Source organism: Solanum lycopersicum, chromosome 3 (genome assembly GCF_036512215.1).
Source record: "Solanum lycopersicum chromosome 3, SLM_r2.1".
Lineage (NCBI taxonomy): Eukaryota > Viridiplantae > Streptophyta > Magnoliopsida > Solanales > Solanaceae > Solanum > Solanum lycopersicum.
In genome coordinates this window covers 9,406,006-9,424,612 of record NC_090802.1, presented here as the reverse complement: position 1 = coordinate 9,424,612, position 18,607 = coordinate 9,406,006, and the positions used below count along the sequence as shown (strand labels likewise).

The following is an 18,607-nucleotide window of genomic DNA, read 5'->3' as shown; positions in this document are numbered from 1 at the left end:
ATACTCAAAAGCGCTTATAAAGTAAACAAAATTTATGAAAATTCATAATTTTTAACCTAAATTATGGTTTTAATTTTATTTTTTTAAAAAAAATAAAATTTTCAGGCTTTTTATTAATTAGGAATGTCGAAATAAACATAAAACATCACTTATTTGGGCCTACCACCCATATCTAATTAATTTACTAAAAAGAGAAAAGGTTGCCCAACTCGGACCAAACAAATTCCCTATATAAACAAGACACCCTAACCATCTAAGACATTTTCCATAAGATTAGGTTTATTAATCCGCCGTTGCTTCCTCTTCGTATCTCCAAGAAACCTTTTCTTGTAAAACTATTTATTCTATGATCAAACAGGGCCTTCAACCTCCTAATGTTGTGGGTAATCGATGTTCTTAATTAAGGAGGCAAAATGTCTTTTGGCCATAGGAAAAACATTTTTCAAATGTAGAGGTCTTTTGGAGATAAGAAGAAGAAGGAGTGGCGGATTAGGAAACCTAATCTTAAGGAAGAAGTCATAGATGGTTAGGTTTATTTAGGGTTTGGTCCGAGTTGGGCGACCCTTTCTCTATTTAATAAAGTTATTAGATTTGTGTAGTTAAAACAAATAATGTTTTGTGTTTATTTCAGATTTTCTAATCAATAAAAAGCCTGAAAATTTTGATAAAAATTAACACTTAACTATTTGATTGTATTGATAACTCCATAGATGGAGTTTGAGCTATGCAGATTTTACAAAGAAGAAGAAGAAGAAGAAGAAGTATTATTCAAAGAGAAGATTTTGTTACATTGAATCTAGACAATTTTCTAACTGTATTTATACAAGTACTAATCTACTTATTTATTTTGTAACTAACTAACCTCACACCAACTTGCTTCTAACTAACTATTTAACAGATTATTCACACCATAAAGCTTGTTAGTATCATTCACTGATCAACACCCCTCCTCAAGCTTATTGTTGAAAAGCATTCTTCATTCCCAGTTTACTTAACAGCACATCATGTTGTATTTTTCCCAAACTTTTAGTAAGTAGATCAACTAGTTGCTCCTTGTTGTTTACATGTTTTGTCTTCAACATTCCTTGAAAAATTCTTTCTCTGACAAAATGACAATCAATGTCAATATGCTTTGTTCTTTCATGAAAGATTGGATTTGCAGCAATCTGAATGGCTGCTTTACTGTCACATATCATATTCACATGAAGGCTCACATTGACTCCCAATTCTTTATATAAACCTATCAGCCAAGTAACTTCAGCTACACAAGCAACCATGCTTCTGAATTCTACCTCTGTTGAGCTTCTTGAAACTGTCTCTTGCTCTTAGATTTCCAAGAGGTTAACCCCTCTCCTAGCTTAACAAAATAACCTGTAACTAATCTTCTAGTCTCCAAACATGCTCCCCAATCAGAGTCACAAAAAGCAATAACTTGTGTAGTATTACCTGTTGGCATTAGCAATCCTTAGCCGGGAGCTTCTTTGATATAGCTAACCACTCTCAGTGCTGCCTCTATGTGAGATTCCTTAGGACAATGCATGAACTGACTTAAAACTTGAGTAGAGAAAGCTAAGTCTTGTCTTGTCATGGTGAGATAAAGAAGTCTTCCTACAAGTCTCTGATACTTTGTAGGATTCGTAAGTACCCTGTCACTTTTGATACATTCATTAGGAATTTGTTCATCATACTGAAGAGAAGTGAGTTTTTTGTTGACTTTTAGTGGTGTGCAAGCAAGCTTAGCTCCTCCTAGTCCAGAGTCTGAAATTAATTCAAGTGCATACTTCCTTTGTGTCATCAAGATACCTTCACTAGATCTAGAAAACTCAATTCCTAGAAAAAACTTTAGTTCCCCTAAATCCTTCATTTTGAACTTCATTTGAATGTCCTGTCTAGTATTATTCAAAAGTTGATGATTGCTTCCTGTGATCAATAGATCATCAACATATACTAACACAATCACAATATCACCATCAACATCCTTTGTAAATAATGAGTAATCATAGTGACTTTGTTTGAAACCCATCTGTACTAATGCCTCAGTTAATTTGACATTCCACTGCCTTGGTGCTTGCTTTAGACCATACAAATACTTATTTAATTTGCAGACCTTCTTACACTCCCCCTGTCTAGATAATCCAAGAGGAATATCCATGTATACTTCCTCTAGTAAATCTCCATTCAGAAAGGCATTATGGACATCCATTTGATATATATACCAGCCTTTAGAAGTAGCAAGATCCACAACAGCTCTGACTGTCACCATTTTAGCAACAGGACTGAAGGTTTCTCCATAATCAACCCCTTCCTTCTGGTTATAACCCTTGGCAACAAGTCTAGCCTTGAATCTCTCCACTTCTCCAGAGGCTAAGAATTTGATTTTATATACCCATCTACAGCCAATGGACTTCTTACTAGGTGGTAAATCAACAATAGTCCAAGTTTGATTACTCCAAAGTAGCTATTTCAAGTTCCATTGCTTTCACCCAGGCAGGATCAGAGGCAGTTCTTTAAAAGAAGTAGGTTCACTTACAGCTGAATAAGCTTGTAACACTTGTTGATAGCCAGATGACAGGTTAGAGTAAGTAATGTGATTGGAAAGTGGATAAGAACAACTAGTATTCTTAGTATGTGTCACAAAATCCTGTAGCCATAATGGAGGCCTACTTGTTTTGCCAGATCTTCTTAGAGGTGCAACTGAAAGAGGAGAAGAAGATCTAGGGGAAGAAACAACATTATCTGGAGTAGGAGTTGCAGTAATAGGAGTTGGTAAGGAAACATCATCAGGTGGTAACATGTCAAGAACTGGAAACATTGGGTTGGAGGAAACTTGGAGATGTTTGAAGGGAAACAAATGTTCCTGAAATACTACATTTCTATTAACAAAAAAAGAATGAGTATGTAAATCATATAGTAAATACCCTTTCTGTGTGGAATAATACCCCATAAACATTGCAGAAATAGCTCTAGATGAAAATTTGTCCTGCACATTTGGACAGGCAGCATAGCAAAGGCAACCAAATACTTTGAGGTGAGCAAGTGATGGAGAATGCATATATAGTTTCTCAAAAGGAGACTTGTAAGCAAGAAGCCTAGATGGAAGTCTGTTCGAAATGTAAACAGCAGTCATGACACATTCACCCCAAAATCAGAGGGGTATAGAGGCTTGAAACCTGAGAGATCTGGCCACAGCTAAAATAGTTTTGTGTTTTCTTTCAGCTATCCCATTTTGCTGAGGTGTATAAACACATGTACTTTGGTGAAGAATTCCCAACTCACTCAATAAGGTTTGAAAAGCAGTACTGAAGAACTCACATCCATTATCAGTTCTCAATATCTTAACCTTAGTGGAAAATACATTCTGAACTTGAAGGAGAAAATGTTTTAGCACCACAATTGTATCAGCTTTAGAAGTAACTAAGTAGATCCAAGTATATTGACTGAAATTATCCACAATTGTAACAAAGTATCTTTTATTGTTATGAGTAGGTACCCTATAGGGACCCCAAACATCACAATGTAGTAATTCAAAAACATTCTTAGACACATGAGAACTAACAGGAAATGGAAGTTTTGTGTGTTTAGCTAGAGGACATACAGTACAATGAGAATGACCAATACTTTTGAGGTTCTTAAGAGATTCATGCCTCCTTATAATATCAATAAGAGCATGACATAAACGTTTGTGCCAAACATCAAGGCAAACAGATTGAGAAACAAAATTAACAGTTTTATTGGACTGATCAAGACCTCTACTACTATTGACCAGCTTCTTTGGAATATGACTTGGTCCTTCCTGTAGTATATAGAGTCCATTTTCCTCTTTACCAATCCCCTTCACCTGACCAGTGGAGAGGTCCTGAAAGATACAAAAATCAGGAAAGAAGTCAACCATACAATGTAACTCTTTAGTGATCTTGGATACTGATAGTAGATTAAACTTGAAGTCAGGCAAGAACAAAACATTGGATATAGAATGATTGTCTAACACACTGGTTGTTCCAACATGAGACACAGGAATCACTTTACCATCAGGTAGATGAACATTACTATCTGTATGTGTATGAACTTGCTTAGCATTAATAAGAGTTTTCAACTTAGATGTGATATGATGAGTGGCTCCACTGTCAATTATCCATCTATTACCTTCATATGCACATAAGAATTCTTTAAGAGAACTACCTGCATCATTAACAACAGTTACATTGGCTGAAGATTGAGCTGTAGACTCATGACCATGAGTAGTCAACATCTGCAAAATTTGTTTATACTGATCTGGAGTAAAGAAAGATCCTGATTGTGAATTTGCATTTGTAACTCCTGTGCCTTGAGTAGTATTTCCTCTAACTTCAGAATCATTTGGATATACATGTTCAGCTTGGTTTGCATACACTTCAGATTTGAGAGGTTTTCGTTTAGACTTAAAATCAACAGGGTAACCAACAATTTTGTAGCACTGATCCTTGGTGTGACCTCTGCAACCACAATGTTCACACTGGAAGAGAAACTTTCTACCCTTGTTACCAAAGGATAAAGAACTTGCACCACCACTGTAACCTCCACTTTGAGGACCATATCCATGTGTAGCATTGCCTGAATAAGAATTACTTGTAGAACCTGGATACAAGCTACATGTAGAACTTTTAGATGTACTTGGTCCATTTCTGTTAGAATACAATGCAATCTCTTCGATTACACTAGATGAATTAGAACCTACAACCATATTTCTCTGAATAACTTGATCAACTAAGAGTGCATAAGCTTTATTAAGTGTAGGAATAGGGCTCATCATTAGAATCTGACTTCTAGGTTGAGAATAGGACTCATTTAACCCCATCAAAAACTGCAGTAATCTCTGATAGTCACAATGTTGTCCAAACTTCTCAGACTCTGGACAAGGACAACTAGGACACGACATTAGGGAGTCATACTCATCCCAAAGATCCCTCAATATAGAATGATAGTCAGCAATAGACAAAGTACCTTGAATAAAAGTGTGAATTTCCCTGTGTAAGTGAAAAATCCTAGATCCATTAACAAAACGTTCCTTCAAGTCAATCTATACTTTCCTTGCATCTGATGCATATACAACAGAGCTAATCAAACAAGGCCTAACAGCATTCATTATCCAGCTTAGTACTACTGCATTACATTTCATGTAATTCAGGTTCAAATCTAGATTTAGGAAATCTTCCATCGACAAATCCTAATTTGCTTCTACCTATTAGCCCAATTCTGAAAGATCTACTCCATAAGGCATAATTTTCAGAACCGGTGAGCTGTAAGAAAATTAAAGAACTACCTGCAGTATCAGTATGTTGAAAATAGAGGGGATGATTATGATCAATTACTGGAAACGAGGTTGTGCTTGTAGTGCCACTACCAGCTCCACCATTACCAGCTATTTCTCTTTCACTTGAGCTATTAACTGTCATTTCAACGACTTAGGATGTTGTTTTCCCTCGAAATCACCTGTGTCTGTTGGTGAATCTAAGCATCCGGAATCGATTTTAACAGAAGCTAGCTATGATCTTAGCTCTGATACCATGATAACTCCATAGATGGAGTTTGAGCTATGCAGATTTTACAGAGAAGAAGAAGAAGGAGTATTATTCAAAGAGAAGATTTTGTTACATTGAATCTAGAAAGTTTTCTAACTGTATTTATACAAGTACTAATCTACTTATTTATTTTGTAACTAACTAACCTCACACCAACTTGCTTCTAACTAACTATTTAACAGATTATTCACACCATAAAGCTTGTTAGTATCACTCACTGATCAACATGTATTTCAATGCAAAAAAACACTTTTCGTTTGACCAATTACTTAACTATTTGGTACCTCATATGTTTTAAAAGTATCAAAATACTCTTCGTATAATAGAACTCATAAACCTTTCTCTTCATTCTATTTTTGTCATTTATTATTCTCCCATGCATATACTTTTAATATATAATTTCTTATAAATAAAACTTAAGGATAGATTAGTTCATTCTTATAAAATTCTTTATCATTTCTTATCACTAAACATTTCAACAGGTTATTATCAATTTCAATACTTTATTCTAAATTAAATATTATTTATAAAATCATTTTAACATTTAAAAATATTTGGTATCACATTCATCATTTATGACTAATAAATTTAAGCGTCTGAACAAAATATATAAGTAGAGTTTGATAACAAATAAATAGACGATTATTTCAATGGAACTTTTGGGTAATAATTAAAAGTTACCAACAAAAGTACCATGAAAGACTCTGGAGTGAAAGTAAATAAAGCATTTGTTTTAGTATAATTTATATAAAGTATAGAAATTCATACGACTAATTATATTCTATTCCATAAGTTTTTTCAATAGTAAAAATATTGAATTTTGCATTATTTCCGGATACATTCTTTAGTAGTTCTATAAATATTGCAACACTTAATAGGAGGGATGTATCCGATAGTAGGGGATATATATGAAAGGCATAATACATAGATATGTCTTTTAACTTGGCTTTGAATCACATTTATGCTCTTCAACTTTGGGGGTGCACAAGTAGACACTTAAAATTGTATAAAATTGAACAAATAGAGACACATGTCCTACATGTCATCCTACATTTCATTTTTTGTCTTACGTGGTGTCCTAAGTATATTTTGTCATGTAGAACTCATGTGTTTATTTATTAAAAAATTGGATAGTTAAAGTGTTTGTTTGTGCATTATGAAAGTTAAATGTCAAAGTTAAAGTCAAGTTTAGGATCCAATATATGTATTATGCCTATCTGAAAAGGAATAAGGATGTATTTGAGAGGAGACAGAAATGTATCCGAGGGGATTTTTTTTTTTGTAAAAAAAAGAAGATTATAAGAGAATTTTAGAGAGGATGATATGTTATAAATTTGAACAACCAAAAACTAAAACTAGACATTATGGGAGAATAGATATGAGATTTTATCATCAATATTATATATATATATATACTATATATATACTATTAATATAGATACATTGTCAAGAGGCATTTGCCTATTAACCAATGCAGAAATTAAAACTGAACACTGACTATTACATACTGTTTTGATACACAATTACATTAGACAGAATGAAGTAGATTAAGACGGAATTACATACCAATGAATGCTAACAACATCGAGGCCACAAATCATCTGGTTTCATCGATCCTCAATTCTGAAAGAACCTCGCTTTCAGTGACACTGACACAGCTTGTGCTTACATTTATAGATGGTAAGCGATTTATACCAGGCAATGCCATTTGCCACGAAACATCGGATTTGGTATCCTCATGAGATTGTTGGGCCATTGTAGGGTGTTGAAGCTGTCGAGCGTAATTCAAGTCCCACAACACATCCATCATATTAGGCCTATCAGTGCCATTCTCTTGCAGACACTTCTCTGCTGTTTCTCCGAATTTCCTTAGAGAGTTTGGGTTAATTTTACCAACAAGAAATGGATCGATTATCTTTTCGATCTGGTTTTCTTTTAGCCAAGAAAGTCCCCATTCAGCTAAGTTCATTTGATTTCTTGGAAGCAGGTTATCAACAGCTGGTCTAGCACAAAGTACTTCAAGAAGTACAACTCCAAAAGAATAGACATCAGACTTTTGAGTTAGTTGCATTGATTTCAGGTACTCGGGATCAAGATAACCGAAGCTACCTTTAACATCAGTAACAATGTGTGTTTCTTCAGGTTGACCTGATTTGGAGAGACCGAAATCAGCAACTTTGGCAACAAAATCTTCATCAAGAAGTATGTTCGTTGACTTAATATCCCTGTGAATAGTTGGCTCAGGTAAGCCGGCATGAAGGTACTGTAGACCATTAGCTGCACCTATACAAATTTGAAGCCTTTGATCCCACGATAATTCTGACCGTGAAGATGATTTACCAAGATCTTCATTTGAACTATACAAATGCTCTCTCAAAGTTCCCTTCGCCATGAATTCATAAACAAGTATCATCTCATTTTGTTCATCACAATAACCAATCAATGAAACAAGATGGTGATGGCGGATTTTGGACAAGAGCATTATCTCAGTTTGGAATTCCATAAGACCCTGGCCATGTCCAGCTTCGCTTCTTTTCACGGCCACTTTAACACCACTGTGTAAAGTTCCTTTGTAAACTTTCCCGAAACCACCCTCACCAATCATAAATTTGGGATCAAACTTATTAGTAGCATGCAAAATCTCCGCGAAAGATATCTTTAACCCAAGGTTCATATCAGGAGTAGTGCTACCAATTGGAGTTCTTACAGTAGTCCTATCATCTGTACTTCCAGATTTAACACTCATCCTCGGCCACCAACTCGAGTTCTCAACCGTTTGTGCTTTTCTTGGTTTCAAACAACACAAGATCACTATAATAGAAACAGAAATGAGAACCGTGCCTCCAACAACAGAACCAACAATTATCCAAACATTCTTCTTGGTTTGTCCACTCCACTCAACCCGATCATTAATCAACTCCATGATTTCCACCCCATTCAAAAAAGCATTTAGAGACCTTGAATCATTCCGAGGACCAATTGAGATATTCATAAAACCAGAACCATCTGAATCCACCACAAAATCAACATAAAAAGGAACTCCAAAATCTCCAAATCTATCATATGGACTAATTGGCTTACCAAACATACCATATATGTATGCATTGAAAACTGTACCATTCCGCTGAACACTAACAATGTCACAAAAGTGTAGACGTACGAAAAATGTACCATTCCTCTTCACATCAAAACTCCAAGTTATGTTAAAGAAGTTGTTACTTTGAGTCACAACATGACTACTATTCATTTCTTTGGCAGTTCTATAAACCAAATCAGGAGCATCATACTGAGTAGCCCCTCTTTCTTGATCATATTTAGGCCTATTACTATATATTGAATGATTCGTAGCTAATCTTTTGATAAGTAAGTAATCATCATCAGCTACCCAATTTCTTCTCATGGTATCCGTATCATCGGTGATATCAGAACCCCCAACATTAATTCTATGAATAACATTCAAAACAGTCGAGGACAAATCATTGTTACTGCTAGTGACATGGGTGGTGTCATTGAAATTAGAAATGAAACCTTGAGGAGTAACAAATGCTTCTATTGCATTAACAAATGCAAAAGAAGAATCAGGTCTGAAAATGATTTTTAAATTACGACCTCTTAGTACAGGAACCAGAAACTCTTTGATAACAGGGGAAGTTGTGCCTCTGGGTATACTGAAATTGGACAAGAGCAAAAACCCAGCAGCGGAAACACTAAATTCCGCATCCAATAGAGAAACGAAAGCAAAGAAATGAAGCCGTACCATGTAAACCCCATATTCATCAATTGGGAGATTGTATAACCCAGGTTTAGTGAACTTTCTAGCAGTTTGATAGATTCCAGCTGACGCTGCAGTAGTCGTGTGGTCTTTAACGGAGTCACTGCGGAGGGGGTCGGCGGCAAAAGTAGTTCTGCCTCCGCCGCGGTTGAGTAAAATGGAAGAATCAGAACCACAATTGATGAAGTGTTTTTCAGGGAAGATGTAATTAGGTGCTGAGGAAATGGAAAATGGAAGTAAGAGAAGAGAAAAAGTGAGAAATGAAAGTAGAATAGCCATTAATGTTTTAGTCAGAGCCGAGTGAAGTAGTAATAGAAAAAGGTTGAAGATGACTGCATGTTGACTTGGGGGAAGACTGTAGGTAGTAATTGTGAGGCAATCATTTCATAGGCGGAGTTCTGTTAAAAGTTTAATATTTTACAGACAAAATACATCAAAATTTTTAAATTAACTTTTTTTTTTTTAACTTATTTACTCTTTTTCTTAAATATTTTTTTTTAATTTATTACACTAATTAATTAATTTGAAATGAATTTTAAAATGAAAATTGTCCGACCTTCTTCTATCCCTTCTCTTCTACCCCCCACCCTCCCTCTCCCCTCCCCCTTCTCATTGTTCTTTTTTAATTTTCACCATTTTCGATCTTCATCCACTTTTTCTTTTTTTTTTGATCATTTTCTATTTTCAATTATTGTTTTCTTTTTCAATATTCACTATTTAAAAAAAATAAAAAGAATATGTACTTTTTCTTCTTCAAATCCTCTTTTACAAATTTATCATATAAAAATGATATTTTCTGAAAGTATTTTTTTTTTAATAACTCAAATGAAAAATGAATATTGAATAAGAAAGTTGATAGACCCACAACTTTTTGCATATAGAATTTAAAATAGGTCACTTATAATTCAAAAAAATTACATTCAAAAATATGAATTAGGTGTTGAATTTTGTGGATTGATAAATAGTTAGTGAGGATAGAGATGAAAAAATGACTAATATAGAAGAAGAAAGGCATAAGAAGTGTTTTAATGGTGAAGGAAATAGTTGAGGAAGACAAAATAAAGAGAAAACGATAATAGTAGTTATTTTTTTAAAAAAAAATTGAACCTACAAAGTTCATTTACTTTTAAACAAGAAATTTCACATTTTAAAAGAATTTAACTTATTAAAAAAATAAAAATTATTAGTTATAAATTCGTCAATAAAAAAAATATCATGTGTATGATATAACCATTCAATCTTTTATTTTTTTATTATTTCACGCGTTTTTAGGCGAGTGAGTACACTCACTTTGTGACATCAGCTCTTAGGGTGATATTTAATCACTTTAAAATTGTTAAGGAGGTATTTAAATGTCTGTATAAATAAATACTAACGTAAATTTTATTGCCAGTTCAGGTAAAATTTAATGTATTTTTTCTAAATATTAAATCTACAAAAAAATTATTAAATTCATGAACCCTACCTAACTCCGACTGATAATTTGCTTAAAATATAACAACTTTTACTCACAGGATATATTCCCGTGCTGCATGCATTGTGGGGAATCATCTTATGTACATGACGAATTTCAAAAATAACTACTCCATCCATTTATATAATTAGCTTTTTCCGTAGTAAGTTTAAAAAAGACGACATTTCTATATTAAACAATAATTTACAATATTAGAATATTTATTTATAACTGTTTACTACTTATTGTAGATTATAAATTTAATTTATTTTCTTAACTTCGTATCAAATCAAATTAATAGAACGAGAAAAGTATTATTTTGACATAACTAGAGATTTATATTTTATAGGAATAGTTTAGATATTAATAATTCATAGCTTTTTTGAGATGCTGAGTTTTTTTAAAAAAAAAAAAACAAAAAATTCTTTCACCTCTCTCATTTCCTCAATCTGGCTTGCTTCTCTCTTCATGGGTGTGTTTGATATGAAGTAAAATGATTTTTTAGAAAACAAGTACTTGATTTTTAATTTATCTTTCATATTTGGTTGTGTTAAAGAATGACAAAAGTCTCACATCTATGGTTAATGAGATGGTTGGACTACTTATAAGGCTTGGGAAATACTCCTCCATTTGAGCTACCTTTTGGGTGCCCTAAAATCAAAATTACTCACGCACCAGATGCTAAGCATTGGGCGTGAGGAGGGGTGTTAAAGAATGACAAAAATCTCATATCGGTGGTTAATGAGATGAGTGGATTGTTACTCTTTATAAGGCTTGGGAGATAATTACTAAACTACACAACATTACTTTACCTATTTCCAATATTTTCCTACTCTTTTATTAAAATTCAAAATTCTCTATTTTACACCAAATGATACTTAACTTACTTTTTTACGTTGAAAATCAAAACTGAAACTTTTCGGCCCATCCCCAAAAATTTCGCCCAAATTCCCCCCCCCCCCCCCCCCCTTAAAATTTTCGAATAAAATTTTAAAGTAAATTTGAAATTCAAAAAAATTCAATCCCTATTCATCCGCTTTAGAGTTCAGGATTGATTTATCATCTTCTCCAGTAAGATTTCTTCCCTTTTTTTTTTTTTTTACTTTTTGTGTATCTAATGTTCTTCCTTTTCTAAAAAAATTATAGTTTATTTGCCAGAATCAAAAGTTTCGAAGATTTGAGTTGTAAATAGTCGCATGACCCTATAGTCATGACAAATCCAAGTTCTAGCAAGAGATCTTCTTCAAAGAACAGACATGCATCAACTTCGAAAGACCAAAAAACCAAAAAGAAAAGGGTAGAAAGGCGGCACCTCCGATTATTCGACCAACGTTACCTACGGTATCTACATTTGTATCCCTATCCATCGTGATTTTTGTATCTTTTTCATTAGTTTGATGATTGCTTTTTTTTTTTTCATTTAAGTATCATTTATTTCAAATTTCTATTGCACTCGTGGTACACAAAAATTTTTTGATACTTTTATGTCTTACACATAACTACTAAACTTTCGTAGATAATATCTTAAGTATCAATTTATTATTTTTTGATACGTTATTTTTTTTGTCTATTTGTATAACGACAAATGAAATATTTAGGTATTTGTGTATCTTTTATGTGTTGGACAAGAACATTGACGTATCTAATCTGTTTAAGTTGGATGTTTTGTTGATATTTAGAATAAAATTGCATGAACATTAATGTATCTAATATTATTGTTTAAGTATCATATTGGTATGTAGGTGTTATTTAGTATCAATTTTCATGAACTTTAATGTATCTAAAGTGAACAGAAATCACAGTAGGAATATTGATTTTTGTGATGCTTTTTAAGTATCAGTTTGATTATTTAGTATAAAATTGCATGAACATTAATGTATCTAATATTATTGTTTAAGTATCATATTGGCATGTAGATGTTATTTAGTATCTAAAGTAAACAGAAATCACACAAGGAATATTGATTTTTGTGATATTTTTTTTAAGTATCAGTTTGATATGTTTATATAACGACTAATAAAATTTGTGTATTTGTGTACCTTTTATGTGTTGCACATGAAATTATTGTATTCAATATAGCAATATGTTTAAGTTTAAATATTTGATTGTTATTTAGTATCAAAGTGCATGAACATATACATATGTAATACTTTTGTTTAAGTATCATATTGACAATGTATGTTTTATTTAGTATCACTATTCATGTACATTGATGTATGTAAAAGTTAACAATGATACTCATTAATATGATGTTGTGTAACGTTCTTTTAGTTATTTAGTATTAGTTAAACCACAACATGATTATATGTCGGTAATAGTACAGAAACTGTTTATATCTGTTGGAGATTGATAAAAATAATTAAACATATTCCAAGGAATGCTCTAAAGTTTGGTCCAACCTACAACACCATTTATAGATTTTAGTTGGGTGTTGGTTGTGATTGTTTTAAAGGAAATGTTGATAAGAGTGTCTGACTCATCTATGGGGTCAAGGAAAAGAGTGCATTCTGTGGAAATAAATCAGTTTCAAACTATCTACATGATAGTAGTTTCTTTGATAAAATGGAGATAATTAATTGATTGTTATTGGAGGTGTACAAAGACAAGGAAATGGGTGTACTGTTGGGTTCACAACATTCGTGGAATATGCTCAAGATATTAAGAAACAACAAAGTGATAGCATGTTAGTATTGTAATCAATTTATTTACTTAGACATTCAATTCTCATTTAATGTATCTTCATTTTTTTTTTTGCAGGGATTGTAAAATGTATGTAGCTGCTTATGCAGGATACTTGAGTGAAGAAATTAATATTCCATCTGTTAGTTTTCAAAGTGAATATCTTCGCAACAGATACAGAACATTGTTATGGAAGTATGGTATGGACAAAGTCAAGGCTGGATATGTTAGTGATACCGACGATCCTGCAAGGCCAAATATGGTTACACTACATAGGCAGAAGGTGGATTGGTTGATTTAGAATTGTTAGGTTTATATTATGTTGAAGTTAAGTTAATTAGTATTTTGTTTTATAACTTATCCTTCCAGCACAATATTAATAAGTAGTTATTAATTTGAAGAATTCTTTTTGTCAAGATATGTATATCAATTTCAATTTTTGTCTCGAAACGTATAATTTAATTAACAGTAACTCGCTATAAATTAATTTTGTTAAAGTAATATATACACAATTATTGCTGATACACTATAAACTTTGTTAACAATATACATGATACTATATTTACACAGTTCTTACACAAAATGATACAAAACAATTAACTTAAAATGTTTAGTATTTCAATAAACCACAACGTCTGATACAATATTATCATTAGATACATAATATACATAAAGTTATTAAGTATATGATACACATTTTATCATCAAAAATAAATTTGTGTATTTTTAACTATTAATACACAATAATGTAATTAATATATTTAGTATCGTTCAACATGTTGCAACATATAAAACTCTATATATATTTAGCATCGGTTACAATTATGTGTTGATAACAAAAAGATTGTTATCAGATCCATTATATTTTTACCGTTTTATGTAAATGAGACTATACAAATTATCAATACATTACACTTGAAATAATACAATCAAAATCGATATATTTAGTATCACTACACATTTTGTATCTTGTAACATTTTTATGAAGTTATAATCACATAAAACGAAAAAGTTCAAATCTTATTAGCAAACTAAAATTATACAGAAACATTATTACACATGAAGCATAAAACAATAACAAAAAAATAATCATCAAGGATCATTTGGAAAGAAAGTACATGTTCTTATATTGTGACCTTCTTGTCCACAATGTCCACAACAATTATTTTTTGTTGTTAGAGGATACAATCCGAATCCAACCTCATGTTTCGTAATTTCTATGTACAATTTCAAACCCATATCAGTCCGAATACACAAAGGAAACGAATTACCTTCAAAAACATATCTAATCTCGATATTTTTTTCGATTCATCAACGCTCAACTTAGCCGCAATTGCTGAAATAAGATTCATGAACGAAATATTTTCTCCAACCACTATTCCATTACTTTTGTATCGCTCGTATATAACATCACTTTCCCATGTTCCAGAATGATTTAACAAGATCGAAATATTCATTATTTGAATCTTCACAAATTGTGTTCCAGAACTTTCTTATGTCAAGCTTTGCGTGTTTTTTTCGAAGAACAAAGTGAAGGTTTGACAATTTGAAATTCATTTATGCTATCAATCAGTAAGAGGTTTATTCAGATTAGACTCTAATTTTGTTACACGTCCGATTGAATCGTGGGACAAATTTTATTCTTTTTTTAGGCTATAACTGGTAACAACAAATTAAATATTAAAGTATCTTTCCGCTCTAATTTAAGTATCATTCCTAAATATTAAGTATCCAGATTCATATAAAAAAAGAGATTTTTGATAAATAGATAAAGAGTAGGGATAGAAAGTAATTTGTCCATTAAACTATGTGATTTGCTTAATTTTTATAAAATATTTGAGAAAATATTTTTTTGCTTGAAACTGAAATATACTCTTTAGAAAAATAATTTTTTATTCGAAAATCAATACGAATCATTGATCTAGGACCCAACACCATTACCCAAACTAGGACAAGACCCGAATAACCATTTCAAAATTCAATCCTGAGATTTGACCTACCTGACTCGGACTTCCGACCCAAGACCTAACCAAGGAAAAAACATTACAATAATAATATTTTTTAAAAAAAATGTCGAGATTTCGCTTAGGGGATAGCGTAAAAATAAAAAATTTGTTAAATTTAAAATATTTTCCTAAAATAATTTTTTTTCTTAAAAAAATTGACGAGAATAACCTGGATAGAGGGTGAGTTGAGGTTGTAACACATTTTAAGTATCCTTCTCCTCAGCTTACCTTTTTCTCTCTCCTTTATAATTTTTATCTCTTTTTTGTATTTTGTAACTTGTAATTTTACCTCTCTCCCCCACTCAGCTCCCTCTCCTCTCTTTATATTTTCACCTATTCCTTTTTTAAAATTATATTTTTATCTCTCTTTTTATATTTTGTATTAATAACTGGTCATATGCATTATTGTACATGTATCTCACGTTAATTATTGTAAATTTATATTATAATTTAAACTAATAAATTGTCATATTGTATATATTTCAATAAATTAAAATTTCTTGAATTGAAAAAAAATGTATCAATATATAGAAAAATATAACATCATCTCATATGCGTAACACATCTGTGAATAATATATTTTTGTGTAACTTCATCTCCATCTGATTATTCATGATTTACATGGCTGATAAACTAAATTGCATGTCATATTTGTGTCGTTTCTCAAAATTTTAACAATTAAAAGGTAATAAATAAGAAAATACATTTACAGAGTTTGTAGAACTAAAAAGAAATTACATTAAATTAAATATAAAAAAAAATGAGAGAAGAGACTGACAAATTTGATTTCATATCAAGTATTCTAAAGGTTGATAATAATTGTTTAAATTTAATAAGGTCATTATAAGTTGATCAAATTAGCAAATGAATAAAGTTATAAATGATAAAAAAAAAAAATTGTAATGGAGAAAAGCACTACGAATTTGAGGTAGGAACTGCAGATTATATTTCAACCAAAAGGATAACCAAAGTTAAAATTGAATAATTTAAGTAAAATTGAATGTTATTGAAGTTGTTCAGTTATAACAACGGTTTACATGGCTTGCAATATAAATGGATCTTATATATTTGATTGATTGTTCCAACGTTAGAATGAAACAAATTATAGTAGGATTAGTCGAGACTCCAAATTAGGTATCAAATATATTACGGAAAAACTACTCAATACTTTTTTAATTTTTATGTTTCTAACTTGGGATAAAGGATAAATATATATTTGAAATATCGTAAATGGTATGTAGATACCTCTCATCATACTTTAAGGACATTGGTGTCATTGTCGTTCAAACACTAAAGCAATATATATTCTTTACACTAATGAACATACATATGTCATTATCTTATCCAGTAATCCGACATCGGATCGATGGATAAGATTGCGTCACGTATCCCTATTTAGTCTTTCGTTAGGGTGAAGGGCATATACGCTCTAGTTTTTGAATGGTAGGAGCATCAATATTACTAAAATATGGCGAAGGATATGTGCATATCAGTTACGATAGTTCAAGGTATATTTATCATTTTTCCTTCTACCTTTGACCGTTCAAAAGTTGGATGACATGGCATATACAATGGTGCTACCCTTGGGGTGCAGCTCTTTTCTAGGACCTATAAACACAAAATGTTTTGTTCATTGAACTGTCATGTCCTTTTACAATTGGTGTTTCCTTTGTTTATGGTAATCACTTTTGACGGTACTATTTCAACTGAACATTTGCAGCTTCCCAGAAATGCCTTTTTCCTTTGAACAGATCTCATTCTATTGTCAATGTTGTTATTTTTGCTATTGTTTGAATTCTTGTTTCGTCGAATTTTAAGATCTTGTAATGCTATTTCTGGTATTGTCACTAGGCCAACACGAAAAAGGCTCCACAAAGTCGATTTTCGATTCCAACTATTGATGTTTGTAATCTTTGAAAATCGAATTTGAGGTGTCGGACTTGGTTGAGAATGAAATGGATTTCGAATCTGAGGCTCGTTCGAGCTGGAACATAGAAACTTTGTAATGGAAGAATTAATACTTGAATTTGTTATCCCAATTGAATGGTCACCATGTTTCATGGACCCTGTCCTGACAATACACAAATTAATTAATCAGTAACGAAGCTAGAAATTCTTACAATAATTTTACTTGGAAATAATATAAGAGTTAGTTATACCCTTATTATTCAAATTGACATCTAAATCATAACTTGTAACTAACATTCTTCTCCTAGCTAAGTGAAATTAGGTCCAAAATAACTTCAATTTACAGTTACTTTTTTTTTTTCAAATTCAACTTCAAATACTTATAACTCCTTTAATTTTATATCAAAAACTGTTCAAACTGTTTTATTAGAATTTATGTTTTTAAAAAATCAATAATTTATATATATTACCTTATATGTTGTGAAGAGTAATCAGTTAAACTCGCTTCGTTGGATACTATAAGTCCGCCCCTAACATCGATGCCACTTAGAGGTAAAATTTGTCCTTGGAAGAAAACTTCATCTGCTGTACACATTGTTGAATTTTTTAAAAAAGAGTCACCAACACATGAGCAAAAATCAAATTCTTGATCTTGTGTTGTTACACTTGCAAGAGTTGTTTGGTTCTCTTCATTATTGTTAGGCAAATCACATTGTGATAATAATCTTTCTTCTTCCTCTTCTTTAACAAGAGTTAACTCTTCATTTTTGTCATTAGAATTAGAGTACTTCAACCACATTTTGTCCACAAAGTTTCCTTCTTTTCTTTTTCTATTCAAGGAAATAGAGATTTTGGCCACCCTATAAGTATATTATATATAATATAAGTTGGGGAAAAAGATGAGTGAAATAGAAGGGGTGAGGTGTTCATCTCAACTAACTCACATGTATATATAAGTTTTTTTTTTAGACTTGTCATTGAATAGAAAGGTAAATAAGTAAAGGTGTATAAACTACTTAATCACTGATGGAGTCAGAATTTTTGAAAAGGTATTCATATTTTATTATCAAAACGGAACCATGACTTGTGTTCTTTTTTTTTAGAGAGAAATATTGAAAACACTCCTGAACTTGGTGCAAATTATTAGTTTCATCTCTGAGATATTGACATCCTTAAAATAGTTCTCTACTTGACTAACTAAACTTAGATACACCTCTAATACCTCCGATTT

General features: G+C 31.7%; 1 protein-coding gene across 1 annotated transcript; it reads right to left on the bottom strand.

Moving 5' to 3' along the window:
- Window positions 1-3,453: 3,453 nt before the first annotated feature.
- Window positions 3,454-9,712, bottom strand: LOC101245333 (probable receptor-like protein kinase At5g24010). Its single transcript, XM_004234609.5, has 2 exons — window positions 7,125-9,712; window positions 3,454-3,856 (listed from the first exon to the last, which is right to left on the bottom strand). Exon 1 carries the CDS (start codon window positions 9,607-9,609, stop codon window positions 7,156-7,158), a length of 2,454 nt encoding a protein of 817 aa, XP_004234657.3. The 5' UTR covers window positions 9,610-9,712; the 3' UTR covers window positions 3,454-3,856; window positions 7,125-7,155.
- Between the last annotated feature and the right edge of the window lie 8,895 nt (window positions 9,713-18,607).